The sequence below is a fragment of the Ciconia boyciana genome, chromosome 1 (genome assembly GCF_034638445.1).
Source record: "Ciconia boyciana chromosome 1, ASM3463844v1, whole genome shotgun sequence".
Classification (NCBI taxonomy): domain Eukaryota; kingdom Metazoa; phylum Chordata; class Aves; order Ciconiiformes; family Ciconiidae; genus Ciconia; species Ciconia boyciana.
The window spans coordinates 103126491-103149167 of record NC_132934.1 but is presented as its reverse complement, the minus strand read 5'-3'; the positions used below and the strand labels follow the sequence as shown (position 1 = coordinate 103149167).

At 50.1% G+C, this 22677-nt stretch overlaps 1 protein-coding gene across 1 annotated transcript; it reads left to right on the top strand.

Annotated features, from left to right (window-relative positions):
- Positions 1–12117: 12117 nt before the first annotated feature.
- On the top strand, positions 12118–22559 carry ADPRH (ADP-ribosylarginine hydrolase). The gene is made up of 4 exons (XM_072885698.1): positions 12118–12504; positions 13254–13600; positions 20023–20383; positions 21029–22559. Exons 1-4 carry the CDS (start codon positions 12119–12121, stop codon positions 21414–21416), a joined length of 1482 nt encoding a protein of 493 aa, XP_072741799.1. The 5' UTR covers position 12118; the 3' UTR covers positions 21417–22559.
- The last annotated feature ends 118 nt before the right edge of the window (positions 22560–22677 follow it).

Sequence of the window (22677 nt, the reverse complement as noted above, 5' to 3'; positions counted from 1 at the left end):
AGTTAGCAGACAGACTGTTTCCCATTATCACTCAGCTAGTCAAATCCACAGATTCCTTAGCTCGGTAATCTGAAGGGCCAAACTGCCCTCGTAAGACCAAGGCAGAGAGTCACAGCTACCAAAGTGTGCTGGGGACGGGACAAGTATCACAAGAACAGTGCCCAGCTAGGACCAGAGTCCAGCAATGCCCAGGGCATGCAGCACTGCTTGGCACTGGGCTGGCCATGCACAGACAGATAACGTGCTGTAATGACATGGCGCATTAGAAAGCACAGGTAGTATGTCTGCTGTGCCACGGTAAGTCAGCATGGCAAAGTTAAAAAAATCTTCTGAACTCAGGAACAGAGAGGGGGAAATGTGGGAAATTAATTCAAGTAAAGTAAATGCAAAATGCACCCACACTGTTTGGCAAGTGTAATCGGGATTACTGCGTGATTACATCCCGATTACTGCGTGAATATTTGATTTTTACTGCTCAAAGCATCAGGGCTTCTTGCCAAAAACAAAGTTGCCTTAATAATCTGGGATTAACCTTCTTCAGTTACCCTCACAGCAAACTTCTGTACAGGACCCACTTGATCACTGTACACTGTTGTTGTGAGGCATCACTGTTTGTGTACCCACCACGCAGAAGCCCAGCATGCTTATGTGGTCCACACAGGAAAGAGCGAGTGGGTCGCTGGCCCACAGCATGCAAGCTGGCACTCACAGTTGCCCTCATCCACCCCCTGCCCCCCAGGCTAGTTCCTGCAAGCTCTTCCCTTGCAGCAGAGGTGGCTCATCTGCTCATAAAGGAGAAACCGACCTCCCACGGTTTCCACCCCAGTGTGTGAAGATAGAGCAGCAGATAGATACGCTGGTTCTCCTCAACAAAGCAAGCTGCGCTGCCTGCAATGGCTGTGCCAGCCCTCCCTGCCAGGGAGTCACAGCCCTCGGCAGTAGCAGGCTGTGAAGAAGACACAGGGATGATTTTTTGTTTAACATTTGCACGAGCTATTGCAGCACATGGGTGGCTCAAACTCTGCCGCTGGCTGTACTGTGCTGTAAGTTACTATTTGTGCTGGTTTCTTTGTAGGCTTCTGCTGGCTGAAAAGGGGCTGAGAGCCTTGGTCCTGTTTTCACAAGCAGCTTAGGCTGCCAGGGCATGGCAGCTCTGCGGGGGGGAGCATGACTGTGGCTGAGATGGCCTCATCCTGACTACCCTCACTGTGGCCCCAGGACAGGGAGCAGGGACAACACGGCACCACATGCAGCAGCACTGGCTGCCGCACCGGGCGAGCGATCAGGTAGACCCTGCTGAAACGCAGCACCTGGTAGTACATGCTGGGCTGTATTTTCCTTTTTTTTGTGCTACTACGTGGGAGAGATGTAAATGCAGCAATGAGCAAGCATTGAAGAGGGACCTGCCTGACCTCAGAGGGCTGCTGCTGCGTGGTGTTGCACGTTTACAGCGTGGTCCCTGCCCTGTTCTCCTGCCTCAGAGGGCTGCTGGAGCCCTGCCTCTTCTGGCAGGCAGGGCACCTGTGCTCCCTGCTCTGGGTGTTAGCAGTGCCCGAGTGCAGCTGAGGACAGCCGGGTCCCTGGAAAGCCTGCCTAATCAGGCATTTTGCTATTTGGCACAAGTGACTGCATCATGGGGAAGATGATTTTCAATCTGGTTCCTATCCAGATAGGACAGTATTCCTCTGTGTTACCTGGGGAACAGAGCCTGCCCTTGCATTCCCTGGGGAAAAAAGTGTAAGGCTCTGAGCTGGCTTCAGAGTGGACCACATGGAGGAAAGGTCTGAGGACTTCAGTTCTAGAGGTTTTGCAGAGGTCCACGGAAGTTCAAGCTCTCCTAGTCATAAAACCACAGTGACAATGAGAAACTGGCACAGTGCAAATGTAAGCAAGTAAATGTTTAAGCATGTGTGTCAACATGATGATGTGCAGATATGAAAATGCTTGTGTAAAATGAATGAATCAAGGTATGAAGTAGCATGTTTGAGAAGTAGCTCTTTAGATCTGCCTTGTACATGAGGTCTGCTGGGCATTTGTCCTGGCAACTTGGGGAATTTGTCAATATGACTAAGGGCTCACAACCTGTAAGTGGGTTTTGCTCGTCAGAATGTTGTTTTGATTTTAGTAATCCACAGTTGATTCACATGGTGCTTGGTTTCTAAGATCCAGGCTTGCAAAAATCCCAAGAATTACTTCCATACGGTTGATCAGAGAGAGGAACAAATCTCACCCTGAAACATTTATCCCTCAGTGCCCCCTCGGAATCTCGTTCAACACACTAACCCAGCAAAGAAAATAAATAAAATCAACTTGCTTTTCTTGGCCATCTTTGTGAGTTGCATCAATTTACTGGAATATCAGACGAGCCCAAGAACCAGCATCAGCAGCAGGATCTGGTGGGCTGAGGGCAGAGAGAAGGGACAGGTCCCTGTTGGCAAAAGCCGGGCATTAAATCAGCTCTGACTGTTGTACGTAATATCACCCAAACCATTGTGTTCAGACCTCTCCTGTCTTTGAGAGTGGAGTAAGGCAAATCACACCCCGTGCCCACGAAGAGCATGTAAATGAGGAGTTAATGAGAATCGATGAGCATGCTGCTACCTCACAGCCCAGCTTCCTACCTGCAATTTCCCCATATGGACAAGCACAGTGTTTGCAAGTGTGAATACCATTCTGACACAGATTTGTATATATAATGCAACACTGATTTCAATAGGAGTCACGCCTGAAGAACAGAATTATACCCTCTGTTAAAAGCAGAGCTGAAAGCACTACCTGTGATCAGTGCTGCTAGGCATTGTTATCCTCTGCTTTGGTTGTGGTTAGGCTTCATTTTAAAGGCATTAGCCCTGCTGGGATGAAATGTTATATACCAGATATGGTTTAGACTGATCTATTTAAAAAATCTGCCAAAAAAAAGAAAAGAAACATCTATTTCTAAGACTAACAGTAAGAAAATAAGAAGCTTTTTTTCCTTGTGCGGAGGTTGTGCCTGTGTGTCCTTACCAGGCTCTGGCTTGTTTCTGCGCTGGAATAAGACATTAAATGATCAGAAGAGCATTGTCAGGGACCCTGCTTTTTCCGACCCTACAAAAAAATATGCCCATATGTGTGTTAAAAAGCAGCATTAGCTGGTTCCAGCTTACATGTGCTCAGCAGAGGGATCAGTACAGAAAGCCTCCAAAGCCTCCATCTGCAGTAAGGTTGTGCTGGCAACCTGCGGACTGGCCACTCCTCACATTGGAGTAGTTTTCTTGCCAAACACAACATTTTTTGGCAGATTTGCTTATTTAGAGACAGCTATGTATCTGTTCTTGCTGATGCATCCGCTGACATAGCTCACTAGTGTACACACAAATCAGACGGCAACATGGGAAGTGCAAATTCAGGGCTTTCAGGAAGCAAAGCTCAAAAGGACTCAATTCCAGAAACCTGCCACGTTGACATTTGAAGGTGGGAGGGGGAGTTCAGGAGAAAACAAACAAACGCAAAAGCCCCCAAAGCCTAAAACAAGAACCAAACCCAAAAACATTTGAACCTCAAACCTAAATGTGGTGTCCAGCTTTGGTTTGTTTCTTTTCCCTTCGAACATAAAAAAAGAGTAATTTTCTGTAAGTGTGAGCCATGGGACTTCCCCGTTTACATGGGTATCACACGTTTTTGACGGAAACCCTCGGACCTCTGGGGCACAGGTACCTTTTACTTGGTTGTGCCTTCCTTCAGAGGCACCATCCACTGGCTGTGAGGCTCAGGTGAGCCTGTCTGTTCAATTCAGCTCCTCCACCAATATATCTCGTCTTCCACTTTGGGCACTGGGACAGGGCGAACACCGAGGGGAGGCCTGAGATCTAAACGTGTTCATGAAAAGCCACGAGAGGAGACAAAGCGATCCCGTGGCACAGGTGCTGTGTTTGGCCTGTTTGGCAGGTGTGCTGCCTGTGCCCATATACACACAGGTTCCCTCTCTGGCATCCCACAGCTGAGCCCTGGTTTTCAGAAGTTTCCAACCTTCAGAAGAAGGCTGCACCATGGTGAGGACCTTCAGAAGAAGGTTGCAAGCACCACCAGCAACCCTAGGATTGCCTTTGGAAATAAGCCTGAAGCAAGCAGGTCTGGAAGAGCTTTCCCAAGCACCCAGCCCTGTGTCCCTACTACTGCGGGAAAGACCTACCCCTGGGTAAGGTGGCACACTGAGCAGCGGACACCTGGCATCCCCAGCCCTGATGGGTGAGTGTGGCTTTGCAGTGGGCTCGCGGGGAGGTGCAGGCTCAGACTCGCTGTCCCCATGCCCTGGTGAGACACCGGCACTGTGCATTTTCCAGCATCAGCACCCTGCTGTCACTGCCATGGAGCCTCTCCCACCCAGCAGCCATGTCCCTGCACACCTCTGGGCGCTGGTCATGCCTTTTTTATCTCTCCCCACACAGTGGGCTCTCCCCCCAGCCTGGCCCTCTCTGCCCTCTCCTCTGTCAGCCTGGCAGGGCTGCCCAGAGCCACCCTGCATGCCCACTGCAGGGGCCCTGCACCTCCATAGCCACCCAAAGGTTCCTTTAAACCAGCTGGGGAGATCTCACCTGTGGTCACCTTCTTCTTTTTCTCAACTACACTATGGTGAGCACTCATCATCAGTCAATCAAAACTCTGCTTCCTCTATAATTTCCGAATGGCAGGGGACAAGCTGGGAGCACTATGTCTTACAGCTACCCTCTGCACACGCAAGCCTGCGCTTTGTGCTGCTGACTTTCATCCTGTTTCCCCTATTCCAGTCCTCGGTGTCACCAGCTCTTCTTGTGCTGTAGCCTGAGCGATCTCTGCAGTGACTAGCCCTTCAAATCTGACCGAATATGATTAGAACTTGTTTTCCTGCTGGGTAAACAAGATCACCCCTTTGAGGAGCATCGTTAATAACCCCTTTCCACCCTGCTTGCTTCCCTTGAGGCACAACCTCCTGACATCCTTTCTTTAGGTAAATCCTTACAACGCTCACATAATCCCCTGCTTCTCCAGCTTAATGGCTTTGCCTATAGCACTGTAAGGACTGCCTTTTTGAAGTCCTCCGTCTACGTAGTCGATTGTCTTATCAAAATAAACCTACTACGATAGCCTGGCATGAGATAGCCTTGGTAAACTCATTTTGCACTTTATCTCATTTCCCATTTACCGAGGTCAGGCTAGTTGGCTGCTTGGAGATCCCAGCTTACATACCTCTCTAGCCTTGGTTTTTTAATGATAGCAATGACCTTTGCTATGCTCCTCTCCACTGGTAGAAATTCTTGCCACTGGACCATGTTTTCACATGCCAGTTCCTGAACTTGGGGATTATGTTGCCCCTCATTTCCGCCTACCACCACCCACACATACAACTGTCCCCTTTTCAGCAAGGAGTGCAATCAACTCTTCCGGTTTGCTTCTTCCTGGCCATGGCACAAGGTGCCTACGGGTTCCTCATACCAGCCTTGTTTATGGCTGGACACATTTGTGTCTGTCCAAGTGTGGCCTCACAGGTTTCACTATTGCAGCCAAGACAACTTAAGCCATGCATGGCTAGGTTACATCGAAGCAGCTGGCATGTCAGGGATATTCAGTGGAAAAAATGTGAAGGCTCTGGAGACGGAGGATTGGATAAGCAACATTTCACTTCTCAAACACCAGTCCCAGTGCAAGCAGATGACTGAACAGCATGCAAAAAGATCTCACACTCCTCTGCCTCTTACAGCCCCCCAGCTACTCCAGCACGATGGCTGCTTTGACAGACCGGAGACCAACATGATTCCCACACCCAGCAAACACCTGCTCTGACACAAAGCCTGACCCCTGAGCTCATGCTCTTGTCACATCCGTGTCAAGCAAGAAGATGTCCTGCGGTCCCACTGCTGAGGGTTTGGGGTGGAACACAGTGAAGGGGTCTTCGATACAGAACAAAAGCGCAAGTGTTATTTTATCCTCTGCTCCAAGCAGAAGTGACTGCTCGGAGGCGGTGCAGAGCCACTGTCATTGGGGGGTTATGGACCGCAGCAATACTGGACCTACAAGAGGGGCAGCATCCTTATTCCCATGCCTCTTTCTGTCTCCTGGAGTTGTGATTTTCTTAACTTTCAACTGACTTCTGACAACATGTGGTCTGACATGTATCACCAATCAAATATGTTTGTTTTTTTCCCCAAACCAGATCCTCTTACACTGTCTTGCAGCTTTGTGCAGCCACATACCTGGCAGATCAGTGACAGACCATCTCCTCCCAGATCTCAAATGATATCTCAGTTTTAAGAGCAAGAGCTTTCACAGTTAGCAGCTTCCTTTGCCTAGCGATTGCTGTCAGGAGCTTGCCCGTCCTTTCTGCCTGACCAGGGCCATTATGGGAACACACCAGAGGCCTAACCACAGCACAGCGGTGTCTTTGGCGGCTTCCTCCAAAGGCTTCATTCCCCTGCGAGTTTGGGTATGTGCATGGGGTGAGGGTGAAGCCGGAAGAGAGGAGGCCAGCAGTCGATGTCCTTACAACACCTCCCCGCTCGTCCTTCCAGGAGGACGTCTCCATGCATCAAGGCAATGTCACCATTGAATTGCATCACACCGAGTGCGTAAGTACAGAAGGGAAGCAGGCAGATACTTTTAAGCCTTGTTAGGCCAATGGCTAAAACAGAGCATTCAGTGGTCTTGTTCATATGTTCCTCTTCGGTCACACACCAGCACTTCCCAATTCTCTGAAATCCAATTCATGAAGAATGAAATGCAGAAGTAACCTTTCAAATGTCATGTTTTGCTGTCCCTAAGCCCCTTCCCACTAATTCTCATGCCCCTTGGTTCTTTTGGTATATGGCCAAAAGTAGGAGTCATACCCAGGAACAGCAGTGTTTTAGAGGGAGCTGGTGAAGAAACAGCCAGAAGAGAAAGGCAGGAGAGAAGGCTCAGGTCTAACCCAGCATCAGAGAAATCCCTGTGGTGGAAAATAACCACCCAATCAAGTAACTCAAAGCCACTACAGGGCTTTTCCTAACCTTTCATACCTAGGATTTTGCCTAGTCTCAGTTTAAGTCATTCAAGCTGAGGAAAGCCATCCTTCAGCCTGGCAGGTCCTGTGCTGTAAGCACTCCCCGATAAGCTAACGGGAATTTCTGAGCACCATTCCCATCCGCCTGCCTCCCCAGACCTCAGCTGGCACCTCCACCTCTTCCTCACTCAAGTTTAGCTCTCATGCCTGTACGCAACCTGTGATTTCCTTAGACAGCTTGAACACACTTGCAGCTTGCTGGCAGAAGAAAGAGAAGACCTTACTCCCCAGCCTTGTTCCTTTCCCACCCTTAGTTTTACGCTCTCTCTCACTTTCACCTAACTCTATTTTGGCAAGATGAAGGGCCAAATGGGCTTTATGCTGCAGGTGGATGACCCTCATAGCAGGAGGTGGATGCATGCAGCTGGGAGGAGGGAAAGCTGGAGGGAAAGAGGAGGACCACTAGTTTTTGGAGGGGCCCAGTAGTTAATCTACCTCCGCTGTAGTGTGGAAGCACTCATTGCCTGTGTGAACCAGACATGCTTGGCCACATCTGCTGCTGTTGCAACACCAGGAGCCTCAGCAAAGCTACCATCGGGATTGTGAGACGCACTGTGTTCTCTGTCCCAGAAGGCTGAATGCCCTCTCCTGTGGCTATTCTTCATGTTCCTTGCACCTGACATATCTTTTCTACAGCACAGCCTGCAATTATGTTCCCCAGACTGTATCTTTTCACACAGAAAGAAGAAACCTGCTCTCAAAGTGGAAAGCACGTTTAATACTTTAAATATTGCTGCTTCTGCAATGCAGGAAAAGCATCGCATTTCAAAACCTCTAGAATGATGAAACCTCCTCCCCTCCCATCGCCAAGCGGCTGGCCACATTTAACCCACACATCCTACTACGGCTTATCTTCATTGGCAAGTGCCAAGAACCTCCAAATTTAGCCTGCTGGTGGCTGTGAGGTGAGTTGAGAGTGGCTGTAAGGCAGGCTTGATGGGCCCCTCTGCTTGCAGGCACAACTCCCCTCCGATGGGCTCCCCTGGTCCCCACGATACACTCAGGAAGTACACGGATGCAACTGCCAGCAGCTCACAGAAAGAAAGCAGCAGAAGGGACAGCAACGCGGGCCCACAGACACCTTCACCCTGCAGGTGGGGAGCACAGTGCCAGCACTGGCACACAACTGAAAATGAAAATGCCACTTGATTTACATCAAGGAGCAACCAGCCTGCCAGCCCTGGAGCCTCAGATCTGCTGCTCAAGCCAAACCCCAGGTCCACAGGAGCCGGCCAGGATTGCTTCACTGCATGCCCAGGCTCAAAAGCAGGACTGGCAGCCTGCTGGGCAGGTCCCGGTCCCTACGCACTCCCGTTTACCAACAAGCCAACTATAAACCTAATGGAGGGGCAGTGAAGATGAGTTTGCAGTTCCTTCTGCCAGATGTGGACGTGGGAGAGGTGATCACAGCCCTCAGCTCACCCAAGAAATGTTCCCTGTGTCACTGACCTTGCGGGCTGTCCCAGGTAGGCACTGCAGTGCCCCTCTGTCTGTGGTAAAGCAGTTATCCTGCTTATCTTCTACCCTGCAGAATTATGGTTATTTGAAACAGTTAGACTCGGTGGGGTTTTTTGTATTTTTTAATTTTTTCTTTTTAAATCTATGTTAAAGAGGGCTTTTAGAAGCATCCTGGGGAGAGTGGCAGGTGCCACAATGCACAGATCACACTAATTTTCCACTGTTTCCCTTTTGCTCTGGGCAGCGAGTCAGACCCTCTCTTGGAGAGTTTGTGGAAGAAGGCAAGACTGGACAGAAAGAGGCAGGTATTTCTTCAGTGAAGTCTGGTTTCTCAATTAAGAGGCCAAAGTCCACTATTCCCTGAAACCAAGTTGGGCACCCAGAGGCACCTCCTCTGCTACCATCTCCAAAACTTGTTTCAGCCATGCCCTTCAAAACGTCTCTCACTATTCCCCAAATATGCCCACGCACGATCCCACGTCCAGGCAAAAGCATCTTTGCAACTGGCTTCCCCCAGGCACGGGCTGTGTTTGCAGCCAAGGCTCTCGCCGTCTTTTTCAGCCGTGCTTCCCTGGACAGGACGGAGGGAGGCGAGGGCCCCCCACGTCGTTACCACGGGAAGTCAGGCAACAAGTGAGGGTCACCACCCCACTCGGGTTAGCTGGAGAAACCGAGGCAGAAAGCGCCCTGCTGTGCCTAGGGTGAAGGAAGCGCAGAGCCAGAAGCACCTGCTGCCGCGGGTGCCCATCCCCTGCTGCAAACGCCCAGCCAGCGCGAGCGCAGCAGCCCCGAGCATCCTGCAGCAGCGAGCGCTTCCCTCGCACGTGCGTGCGGGGTCATGCGCCGCTGCCTCGCCAGCAATCGCTGCCCAGGCTCCCCACAGCGAGCCGGCCAGGTCCCGAGCAGACCTCACGTGGCATTTGCTGCCCCTGTTTTGAATGCCCCTGTTATAGCGTATTATTATTTACTGGCCAGTGACAAAGACAGACACGCACCTGGGGACTGAGAGTTAGGGTAAGCCCAGAAATATTCCCCACACAAAAAAATGCCTGCTGTCATTACAGAGAAAAAAGCGCTATTAAAAGAATGAGAGACTGTTAAGAGGTTGGCACTGGTCCAAAGCGAACACACTTGAGGGCCCCAGAAGATCCCTTGGAAAGTCACCTTTGAACCTGGGGGCCAAAGAGAAGATGAATAGGAGAGGTGAAAAAAGAGAATTCTGGATGTTCCCTTGCCGTCCCATTTTGGGGGCAGCTGTAGGATCTAGAACAGGGGCACTGCCGTGTTAAGGAGGGTACACGGTGCATTTTTAATGTTCACCTTCTTCCAGTCTTGGCCTGAAGGCCTCATGTAGTTCTGAGGAAATGTCCCACAGGGTCTAAACCAGGACATAGCTCCAGCGCTGCGATGCTACCCTTCGCAGCCCCTCCAAATAGGAGCCCTCAACCCTGGGCTCATCTAGAAAGGCGTATTTTTTTAGTCAGAAAGAATTACCCTTTTTTTCCAGATGAATATGAAGGAAAATTCTGAGTCTAAGTGAGTGCTAACCACAGGGTCCAACACATGGCAGGGGCATGTCAGCGAGCTGCTCCAAGGCGGTACTTTCCAGAAGGCATATCCTGGCCATTCGTCGACCACAGCCTAAATTTTCATTAAAAAAAAAAACAACAAAAACCCCAGAAAGGTGCAACATAGTGAGCCTTTAACTCTTTGCATGGCTTAGCACCAGAAGGCCATCCTTGCCAAGCGGGTGCAGTCGTGCCCACCTCCCTGTGCCATGGGGTGAGTCAGGGCAACGCTGCCCTGCACCATCTCGGAGCTGGAGGTGCTCCCCGACGGAGAGGGCTCTCCTCGCCCACCTCGTGAGCATCCCGTGGGACTCGCACAAGGAGATCCCTTTGGGATCAAAGCATGCATTTGAACCTAAAAGCTGCTGCCCTCCCCACCCCATGTTTGCAGGCTCCTGCTGATGGCTCCTCCTGATGGCTCGTCGTCCGCCGTCTGTCAGCGAGGGGCCCTCGATGTTTTTCTGTAACCCATCTCAGATGTCACTTAACGCCAATGCATGGCGTGGTTTCAGTTTTTAGGAAGCTGAAAGAGCTCAGGAACCAGGAAACAATGACGAGATCCAAAGACCTCAGTGCCGTACGAATTTTGTGCTGATGCAGAGGTGTTCTCCCATTTTCCTGTCCCTTTGTGGAACGCTGCAACTTTCCTCTCCGCTCCTCTGCCCTTTGGGCTGCAGCAGAAGCCCTTCCTCACAGATAGCCAGCCAAAAGCAGGAGGGTTTTTCCCCTCTTGCAGGCCTAAACCTTAGGAGAGAAAAACCCCGCCTTGCTTTTAAGCGCTGCACCAACCTGAGTAAATTCAGAGCCATTCTATATAAAACAGAACGAAGCAGAGAAGCAGAAAAGGTCAGCAGGCACTGCTGGCGGTGCCGAGACACCGGCAGCTTCTTTTCCCACTTCCTTTTCTGTTACTATTTTCTCTACCAGATGCTTCTCAAACGCCACGCTTGCAGCGGGGTGCAGAAGAGCAGTAGATATCTGAATGGGCACTGCATACCGAACTGCCGCAGCCGCTGGGGCGGGCGCTCCGGCACAGCCCTGCGCTCTCAGCTACCTGAAATCCCCCAGGGCCCCGCTCCAGCCCCCCACTCTCACTTGCCCCCAAATTCCCCAGGGACTCTGCTCTGACCCAGCGCTACATTCGTGATTGCCCTGAAATCCCGCAGGGCTGCAGCTCAAAAACTACCACCGCTTTTTCTCATGAGCACGGGGGGATTTTTTTTTTTTCCCTTCGTGTAAGAGGCGCTGGTACCTTCTGGGGTGAACCAGGGCTCTGGAGAGCTGGCGTGTGGCATGTCAAGTGGCCACCAGTCGGTAAAAAGGTTTGGCCTCCACAAAACACAGCCTGAGCCATGCTCAGTCCTTGTATTTTTGCTCCTGCTTTCGGCTGCTGTCCCTTCCCTGCCCATTCACTAGGTGCCCTCAGCCTCCTAACCACCACCATCATTAAAAATAAGGGACAAAGCAAGGCAACGGCATCATCAAGCGCCTCAAGACGCAATGTAAAGCAGCACCACTGAACATGGCAAAGACTAGCCCTGGTTTGGAGGAGGCTGGGGTCACCCGGGGGCTGAGCTGGGCCGTGGGGGGCTGCAGGGAGAGCGCTGCCCCGAAACTCCGAGGGATGGAGCAGGCACGTAGGCAAAGACTCCCGGTAATGGCTGGACACTCCGCTCAGGCTGCAGTGAGTGAATGCTGAAAAAGCTGAAAGAGAAACCAAGGCTGACAAACGATGGGGAACCCCCCCAAGGTCTGCCCCCGGCGCAGACCCCGAGCGGGGCCCACAGGCTGGCTGTGCTCCCTCACAGGAGGCGGCTGCCCCCGGCCGCGACTCGGCCTGGAGGACGGGGACTGCTCGTGAAACTAGTGAACGGTTTCAACAGAAAAAGCAGGGGAAATGCTGAAAGCGCCTTTCATTATTATTTTTTTTTTAAATAAAATATTTCATTTCCATGTGGTGATTTCACTTCCATGTGGCAGCTTCATTTCCGAGTTGACTGTTGTGCCTCCGAGGGCACCAACAAAAGAGACAATCCCGAAAATGAAAGAAAACACCGCGCTCATTCCCGAGCTCCCGGCCCTGCGGCCGGGGACCGAGCCCTCCGCCCGCGCAGGGGGCAGCGCGGCCGCGACACGGCGGCAGCGGGCCGGGGGGCGGGGGAGAGCTGGGGCCGGCCGCGGGCCGTGCCACGATCCTCCGGGAGCGACACCGCCGGCGCCGGCTGGCAAGGAGGTGCCTCGGCCACCGCCGGGCCGGTCGCCCCGCCCCGGGAGGCCGCGGAGCGGGAGGGCGGGCGAAGGCGCCTCAGGCAGGCATCGGCCGCCGAGGCCTAAGAACGTCCCGCCGCGCCGGATGTCCCCGGGGAGCCGCCAGTCGCTCCCGAGGCGGGGCAGGCCCCGGCGGCCTCTGCTCGCAGGACTGGCTGCGTAAGTACCCGCCGGGGCCGGGAAGAGGCCGCCTCCCCCGGCGGCGCGGAGCCCCGGCTGGCCCTCGGCCGGCCCCGCCGTCCTTCCCCGCCTCCGCCTCTCCCAAGCAAAAGAGCCCCGCCGTGAGGCGCAGCAAACCCCGAGGAGGAGCGTGGTTTTTTGGGGGAGGCAGCCCTGAAAATACCCGCCGGGGTAGCCAGCTCTGCTGTACCAGCGCCCGCCGTTGTAGCCGGCCTGCGGAGCAGGGGCAAGCATTGCCCAGAGCCCCTGTGCTTGCCGCCTCTGCCAGGCCCTGCTAAAAGGGACGAGCTCTGCCTTGTTATCCCCAGGGTGCGACACTGCTGGGGGCTGATCTGACCTTCTTGATCGTGTTGTGGGCTGCACTCAAAAAAGTGGTGAACATGGGTACGGTCACATAACCTGCACGTGTTCCTGCCGTCCTGCCCTTGCTTTTCGGTCTTTGACCTGGCTACAACAGGCAGCGTCGTCCTGGGCTGCTGCCGCTGCCCCGGGAGGACATGGCCGGCTGCGCCTGGCCCAGGGCAGGGCCGCCCGGCAGCTGCCACACGCTTACTGGTGGGTGCACGTGGCCTGAGGTCTGTGGGGAAGCACGTGCTTTGAAGGAATATATCTTCTGATGGAGACGCAGGTGCTAGGCTGGGTATCCAGCCTGCTGGAGCTTAGCAGTAGAGGCTCGTACTGAACTGGGAAAGCTTTTATTTTCAATTTCCCTCTCTTTTTTTGTGTAGTGTTTTCTGCATTGAAGCAGTCCTGGGGCAAAAATTGTGTCCTAAGGCGATGGAAAACTATGTGGCGTCGATGGTGCTGAGCGCAGTTGGTGACACGCTGGGCTATTACAATGGGAAATGGGAGTTCCTGCAGAGCGGCCCAGCCATCCACAAGGAGCTGGCAGAGATGGGGGGACTCGGCAACCTCAGCATCCAAGGTTGGAAAGTCAGTGATGATACAGTGATGCACTTGGCCACGGCCGAAGCCCTGGTAGCTGCTGGGAAAAACCCAAGTTTAGAGCATCTCTATTCCCTGATTGCAAAGAACTACAAGGAGTGCATGAATGACATGAAGGGCAGAGCTCCAGGTAACCCCTCTATAATGCTGTCTGGGCAGGGCTGTCCTCTTGCTAATGTCTCTCCCTTTCCTGCAGCTTGGAGCTGAGGCTGGCCCTGGCTCTGCTTTTGTCTGTTTATAGCATTAATCGTATTTCATGTAAAGGCAAAAGTTTTCCACACTCAGTACCTATTTCAGGATGAACTAAAGAGAATAGAATAAGGCAAGTTGAAGTGGTTTGGGCTTCTCTGAACCAGACGAAAAAGATACTATTTTGCCCATGTTTACAAAACATTCTTACAGGCGTGTTTGAGGCCTGGCCTTGAACTCAGTGGAGGGATGCTGGCTTTTGCGCTGAGGATGTGTCTTTTCCTATACTCAATGGATGAAAACCGCGAATTCAACCACGTATAATGCGCACCCAGAGATGCTGTGCTAAAGCAACACATTTAAACAGAGAATGAATATAGAACTTCCCATAATAAATGCAATAAATTGCACATAAAATATATTCAAAGGCACAAAGATCCTTGCTTGGAATAATTAAGTTTCTTAAACCCAAAGTCTGCTTTTGGCTAGCTCTGCATGTCTGCTTTCTGTGCCAGAACAGTCAGGCCACAATCGCCTTTTCTGAACCCTGTACTTCCATCATCTCTCTTTTCTCTGCATAGACACAGTGGTGCTGAGTTTGGGTCACAGGCAGCAGGGGATGGCAGTGTGTGGCAGCTTTGAGGAAGGGCGCCTTGACAGGCTGCAGTAGCCAAACCGTATGCAACGTATTCCTGTAGTTCCTAGTTCACCCAGGCCTGCTGACCCAGCTCTTCCCTGAGGACCCTGTTTCTCTGCGCTCATGGCCCAGCCTCTTCTGGATGCTTGAATTAAACTTAAATTCGAGCTACTGAGGCTGGGCCTCTGATTTGACTAGTGCAGGCCAGCGTGAAGTATCCAAGAAACTCTCAAATTCAGCAATCCTATGCAAAGTTTATACATTGAAAAGAAATTGCCTAGACATGCGTATTTGGAGTGGCCAGAATATATCAAGAATGTTCTGGCTTGACATTAAACATGGGAAAGGCCAAATCCTGCATTGCTCTCTTAGGGTCACTAAGCATAGTGTGACAGAGCTGTGCATTTCCAAGGTAAACCAGGCTGGAAACTCAAGCAGGAATTTATTCTGCTTACCTTTCCACAGTGACCTCCTATCCTCATGTAAAGAACTAAACTATCAGTATTCTTTAACACAGATAGTCTCAGTTGTTGGAGTAGCCTAATTAATAAAATATTTAGGAAGGCGTAACAATGCTTGCCAGGATAGCAGAAGTTGGCAGGTTAAACTTCGAGAGACTCACTGCTGTTTTGACAAAGGAGCATCTTGTAGTTCCCCCAGCTGATGGGGTCTGCCAAGGTGGACTAACCACAGCTGGCAGTGAGACAGCACCTGGAAGCTATTTTTGCCTCCGCTGTCTAAGCTTGGTGGCTAAAACCTGAGATGAAAAGGAGAAGAACCTAAAATTTAGATGTTAGTAATTAACTAACTGCAGCACACCTGCTGCAGTCCTTCTGTGAGTAACTGAACTGCAGTATGCCCAAAAGCAGTTCCTATTTGGAAGGGAAGGATTTTAACGTACATTTGCTATGGACACTAATTGGAGTGACAAGGAAAGGTCAGGTTATCTAGCTAAACAAAGAAATGCAACTTCTTTAGTGGGTCCGTGAACACTTAACCTTGTAAAATTTTGGGGAAAGGGGGTAAAGTAATGTGGAAAAAAATGGAAGTCTGTTGGGAATGTTCTTGCAACAGCGTTCTGGAGTGCTTCTGCTGCAGCTGCAGGAAGGGTGCTCAGCTCTGAGAGCTTAAATCCTGACACTTTACAGCGTAATGGCCACTGATGTACTACCAAAGGGAATACCTAATCCATATCCTGAAAAGCTGTCTGCAGTCTGGAGTCTCCATGCCATATTGATGAATCCTAATGACAGAAGTTGCATGTCAGTAACTTCTTTTGGCACTTCAGAGTAAATGGCATTAACTGAGAACATAACCCAAGGTGATGCTGTTCTGGCCGAAGTAAGTTCTCACCAGGGAATTGCAGCTCTTAAGGCTGAGAATGGAAAGTTGCTGCTGCAGCTTTCACCCAACAGAGAAGAGATTCCCCCAGAACAGTGGGGGAAAGTCACATTGCTCGCCCACGCAAGGGAGTCCAGACCTGAAAACCAAAACCCGCAGTAACAAAGGGATTCCCACAACGTTATGAGTCACCAGACAGTGATGGCAGGGTCCCTCAAGTATGCAGCCCCAGGAGAGAACTCACTGTCTTAATTCAATGGCAAATTAATCCCTACATCCATTATTGCTCTTTGTGATGTGCCACAGCCCCAAATTCATTGTTCTTCGCAGATAACGAAGCCAATGAATTAAGCAACATAAGCATGGCCATATTTCTTTCTTCATGGTACAACTACATCTGCCTCCACAGCTCTCCAGGAAACCTTGTGCTTCAAAACTCTGTCTTTCGGCCCAAGTCCTCTCCCTGTGGAATTATTTACTACTATGTGGTTGTTTTAACTCACCTTTTTTATGTGTATTGATTGATCCCAAACAACTATTATTGTCTGTGCTTATGAAGAGTCTAAATAAATGGAACGGAAGCCTATTCTAGAAGTAGTGTCCAGTTGTACTTGAAACTTTTTCCGGTTGTCTTTCTTCACACACTGCTTTTTGCTTGTATTTCTTCTTTCCTTAGACCAGTACCCTTCTCAGGTTACTTTTAGTTTGTTATTGTTAGTACAAAGAATCCCCCAGGATTTGGTGGATTTCCGAAACAGAATTTCCTGACTTAAAAACACCTACAGCAATTTTTTTAAAAACCTGTTTATAAAAAAAGACCTGACAATGTGATTTCAGCTTAGTCTTCCTAAATCGGCTTTCAAATGTTTTAATATGTTAACTGTTTAAAAGCATGAAGATCATACTTGTCATACTTCATAAATCACAAGAGTCTTAGCTGTTGTATACTGGTTTGTTTTGCACTTTTTTTTTTTCATTTGCAGGTTATCAGTAGTCATCTGAAGTAATACGCACAGGTTTAAAGCTGCAAGTAAATTGTTATTGCAAAATAACCACTCCTTCCTTACAGTTTAAGCCTTGTCATCTTCCTCGTTTTCTTTTGACTAAAGTTAATGCAAGAACGATCTCACTTTCTATCAGGGACTGAGTTGCCTGCTCTCACCTTCCCAAACACGTGCTGTCTTTCTCACAGTTCCAGCAAGATTACAGAGTTTGTTTTGCTTTTGTTATGCAGATTTTGATTTTAAGCTACCCTCGTCTCTTTGCTCTCCCCCCATCCCCTTGTCTTTCTGGCAGAAGGTCTGTTTTACCAGGAACATATGAATAGGGTAGTCGGCACAGCTTTTTAAAAATGTGGCTTTGTTTGACAGGTTCTTTTAAATGTCCTATTATAGGTCATAAAGGCAATGCTTAGTATAGTTAGATTTTTGAAAAAATGCCTCAATTTTCTGTTAATCATCATAAAGTTGGAAATTATACTGATATCCCTCTTAACGATTTTGATACGTAGCAGCCAGCACTGAATTAATAAACTACATGAAAAGCAGATTTAGAGGCCTGAACACGTTCCCGCTTTGAGACATCACAAAACCAAACTCCCAGGCAGTTCAGTTAGAGGTTGGTGGTGATCAGTCCTGGCAGAGCCTGGTGCTGCCCACACCAAATGCTCTGCCTACTGCTTCTTCCAGTAGAGAAACACGGCCCCGCAATTTTCACTCCGTAAATCACCGGGAAGAAGGATGTGTGAGGAACATCTGGACTGATCCAGAGGTTGGCTGGCCATGTGGCACTGCAAAACCAGGAGGTCTCATCTACTGGGAAGGGTGTGATGGGGGCTGGTGTGCCGGCATAGCAGGCATGGATGAGGCTGGGGAAACAGCAGGTCTGGTTCATGCCTGCATCACGCTGTGGGGAATTCATGAGAGCTGAAGTGGCCCGACGTTGTGGGTTGTGCTGTTTGGCAACCTGTTTTTTCCTGTGGGGGAGACTTGCATAGGCCATTTCCATTCTCAAAGCTGATTTCAGTTGACAGGCTTGCGGGGCAAATAGCCTGACAGCCGCAGGACCGAGCTGCTTTTTCAGTTTGAGACAACCGTTCACGGGGAGCTGGTCCACCCATTCATGCTGCACAGGGGGCTGTATCCTGCACCGATCTAATAAGCCTATAATGTAACAACACTGTCTGAAAAGAAATACGCTAAAGACACTTAGACCAGAACTATAAAAGGATCCATGTGACCTTATTCCTGACAGCAGCCAGCCATTATTTATTTTTAGCACATGTCCAGAAGCCAATCTTAAAGCTGTACTTGGATGTGGAGGTATTTCGGTTACATGGGTGCTGTAAATGCTGTGTGCAGGTAAAACAGAGTGCCATATACCAAATCCTACTGCCAAGCGTATACATGAAAGTGCAGAAGTGAACAGCAGTGCAGAGTACTTAGTGCAGTACCTAGCTGTGATTAGCAAGCTCCCAGATCATGGTGATTGAATTGCAGAGTTATGTGAAGTTTCTAGACTAGGCTTCTTCCTTGCTACTCTGTTCTACTTAGTTTGACTTTCAAAGTAACAGAGCACCTGCAAGTTTATCAGCTACCTGTCCCGGTTAGGCAGCAAAGTATAGGAGCAATGGTCTAATTTGGGTGCATGAGCATGTCAACTACTGCTGTTACCCTATGTGTCTGAGAGATGACTAGGCATGCTGTGGTTAGGAGAAGACTAGTCTTTTGAGTCCACTTTTGCCGTTGTCCAACACATTAAAACTTAAATGAAGCTGCTTGAAACCTGCCCTTGATTTGCCTTTCTGCTGGAAAGGAAATATTTAAGATTTGGCCAGAAGAGAAGACTAGAAGAAAAAGGCAAGGTAGAAGAGAATCAAAGATAATTTAATGTTTCAGCTTGTTTCCTCTTCCTTGCACACAAGCATTTGGGCTTAGCTCTCAAAATTTGTCATGGTCTTGGCTGGGGAAGCTGCCTGGGCTCTGAAATTTGGATGTTTGTGCAGATGGCTTTAGCCTATGAATGTGCTGGACTAACAAGTGAGTTTCTGAAGAAGCAGCACTGGAAGAAGCAGAGCCATTTCTTTAAAAAGTAAATAGCAGAACTGTGAAGGAGATAGTGGTGGGCAAGGAGGAGGTATGGTGTGGCTTCCCACCAGAAGAGAGGCAAAATTGGACTAGGGTGTCAGCTCGGAGCAGGAGAAAACTGAGGAAGAGGGGCAAAGTATATACAGTCTTGAATAGCATGGAGCATGAAAAGTCGTTATTTCTTGTGATGTAAGAATTAGAGGGGAATTTAAGGAAATTGTCAAATGTCAGTTTAAAACAAAAGGAAATGCTTTGCAAAACAAAATCGTGGCTCTGGTTACCATGGGATGTTAAAGGAGTCTGAAGGCATTAATGGGTTCAAGCTAAGGGGACCAGTTCATGGTGGCTAGGTCCACTGGGGGTTATTGAAGACAGCATTGTGGATCCATCTTCTGACTCAAGCAGGCTGTGCTCCTCTGTCTGCTGGAAGCCAGGTGGGTCTTCTTGGGGAAACATTGTACTTGCCTCATTTTTTATAGTCTTTCCATAGCTATCTGTTAGAGGCTGTGTTTGGAGACAAGCTAGTGGGCTGGACAAACCTTTGGTCTGACCTAGTACAGTTGTTCTTCAACTTATTGAAGAGGAGTACAGGAAAGCCACTTACACAGCCCATGTTGTGGTGAGGGAGATACTACATTCATCGCTTTCTGACAAACTTAAACTGCAGCAAGGGAGATCTGTAAAACATTTCGTATCAGTGAGGCAATGGGAAAGATTCCTGGGGAGCATGTGGGGTCACCATCTTTAAAGGGTCCTGTAAAGAGGCTAAACAACTGTCAGGAAAAATCACAGAGGTACTTAGGCATGCCTTGGATCAGAGATCGATGTGATCTGATGGCCCTCCAAACCTCCTTTGTATTTATATAGGTCTATCTAGATATCTAGATATATGCGTACATAATATACCTAATACATATAGCATATATGTTTTATAGATAAGTTATTAAATAAATAACATGAAATGTAAATATAAACAATGTCAATTACATAAATCAGCAGTGGAATGTTTTTTACTCCTCTAGACTTTTAAATTATTTTCACAAACAGGCATTATCAGGTCTGCTTGGGAATATGCAGGATGCAGCAGCAATTTAAGGCAAGAAACATGTGTGAGCAGACAACCGATGTTTTTACAGGGAAGCCCGCATCCCTTACAGAGAGTAACATTTCCTTCCCTGCTACGCTGCCTCTCTTCACTTGGTTCCTGAGCTATGTGACCCTGTCGCCTACCAACGCATGTTTCTGTTTCTTTCTTTTCTTTCCTCTCTTTCTCTCTCGGGCTCTGCTGCTCCTGTCCAGGTGCCATGTGTAAGGAAAGCGCGCTGAGGCTGGATCCGGGGCGGCCAGACGGCTGGAGGATCCCGTTCAGCCCCCGGGCGGGAGGCTGCGGGGCCGCCATGCGCTCCATGTGCATCGGGCTGCGTTTCCGCCACCCCACTGAGCTGGACACCCTGGTGCAAGTCAGCATCGAGAGCGGCCGAATGACCCACCACCATCCCACCGGCTACCTGGGGTCCCTGGCTTCGGCCCTCTTCACGGCTTTCGCAGTGAATGGCGTGCCCCCCCCGGCCTGGGGGAAGGGGCTGCTGGAGGTGCTGCCACGGGCAAAAGCTTACGTGCGGGACACGGGCTTCTTCGTGGAGGAGAACATGGGGCAATGGTGAGCTGCGCTCCCAGCACCGGGTTTTATTAAAATTAAAATGAATTCCCCCAGGGGAAAAATAGCTCTAACTTATTTTAAAAAAAAAAAAAAGTCAGATTGTGTTTGGGTCATGTAGTTGTGACATTTTTTGGATCCAGTATGAGGTAGCTGGACTTGTCATCTCAAGCAACTGTGAGCTGATGAAAGATGGGAAGCAAGGCTGGGGAACAGCACCAGGCTTAGGGTTGAGCTCAGTTTGAAAGTTATAACCAAATCTGGCTGCAGATTCAGTGTGGCTCCGTGCGTAGGGGCACACACAGACAGGGGTAGAGGTACTCTGAATTTGGGAGGATGACTCAGTTCTCGCTCTGAGCCTTTGAATCCTGTGCAGCACGACAGTAGCAGGTGCTGGGCTGCCTTCTCCCATGTGGCTGGAGGGAGGGGAAATCTAACTCACTGAAACATGTCCTTGTGCCTCTTACTGTAAATCATGACCCTAGTTTGACAAACGGGGGACGCCTACTATTTTGCCGAGCCATCGCTCTGGGCTCTTGACGTGGCATGTTTTCAGCTGGCACCCGGAGCGCCTGCGGCGAGCTCGGGCATATGCTTCTGCTGTGGGACGTCTCTTACAGCCCCTCCATCTGGTCTCCTGTTTTGCAGGCATTACTTTGAAGAGCAATGGGAAAAATACCTGGCGAAGAGAGGCATATCAAACAGGGTCTCGGCGCCCACCTTCCCCCCCAAGTACGGTGTGGAAGAGAGAGACTCATTTTACACCTCCCTCAGCTACGATGGCTGGGGGGGCAGCAGCGGGCACGACGCCCCCATGATCGCTTACGACGCGTTGCTGGGCGCAGGGGACTCCTGGGCAGAGCTGGCTCACCGGGCTTTCTTCCACGGGGGCGACAGCGACTCCACCGCTGCCATTGCGGCCTGCTGGTGGGGGGCCATGTACGGCTTCCGGGGGGTCAGTGCCTCCCTCTACGCCCACCTGGAGTACAGGGACCGCCTGGAGCAGGTGGCCAAGGACTTGTACCGCATTGCCTAGGCGGAGGGCAGCAGGACCCCCCAGGGGCGCGCTTACCCCACCTGCCGCCCCTCGCTCACTCAACGTTTTGCAAAGTCCGTTTGCAAACCCGCTGGATTACAGCATGTGCATGTAAGCCAGAGCCAGGCCTGTTTTTTCTGTTTGTGTGTGTTAGCTTCAGCGGGGAGGCCATTTTGGAGCTAGCAGCTTGGGGCTTGTGGGCAGTGGGTGGGGGAAAGCAGTTACAAGGGGGTTTGATGGGAGCATGCAACGGTGCGTCTGTCCCTCGAGCAGCCGAGCCCTGGGACATCCCTGCTTGTCAGCACGGTGGCTGCACGTCGTCTGGTCCTCAAGGGGAGCGGGAGCACTGCAGCATTGCTAGCGATGCTCCAGCAGTAGGACAGGCAGCAAAACCCACACAGCAAAAACCACACAAACGTGGGTCCTGCCTATACGAGCGTGTCAGAGGGGGTCAGGGATGCACACCTGACCGTAGGGAGCATACATGGGCTGGCAGAGATGCCTCCCGGCAAACCCATGATGGCTAGCCCACACTCGCCACTCTGTACTGCTGATGGGGAGTGCTGGGGACACCACTTGCCAGCTAGCACTGAACATGTGTAAAGCTAAAACCTCTGCTCCTTAGCACAGAGATTATAGCAGGTACAGCCCAAGACAACCTACTGGGGATGGGGGGAACAAACAGCCAGTTGTGTTCGGGGACAACAGAGTCTTCTCATACAATTATTTTGGTAGAGGATATTTTTTTGTTTTAAATGAATGTGGAAAAAACCCAAACCCAACCTGACAGCTGCGTCAGCAGTGCATTTTGCACCATTTCACAGCACTTTTTCTATACAGGTAAGAATGTATCACGCTACTTCCCTAATTCAGTTAATGGGGGAGTTCAAGACTACTGAACAACAAGTGGGTGATGAGAATTAAAGGGTTGCATTTTACATCAACTTAAGCAACGTCTGTAGTGATCTTTGTTCTTCTGCTTACATCAAGGTTACTAACGAGTATTCGCTTAACATTTGCTATGGATAATTCTATTAAAAATATGGTTTTTTTCTTCAAATCCATACTATGACACAGCAAAGTACTTACTATTTTCAGAGCAATTTCAAAAATGGTGTATCCCATTCAATAAATAGACCTGACATGCCTCTGTTAAATGTTATATTCTGTTATGGGATGAATTAAGGGATGGGAGAGTATGAAGAGCCAGTGGGTGCAAGGTGTCTGCAAGCTCCAGCCTGCAAGAGACAGGAGATGCACG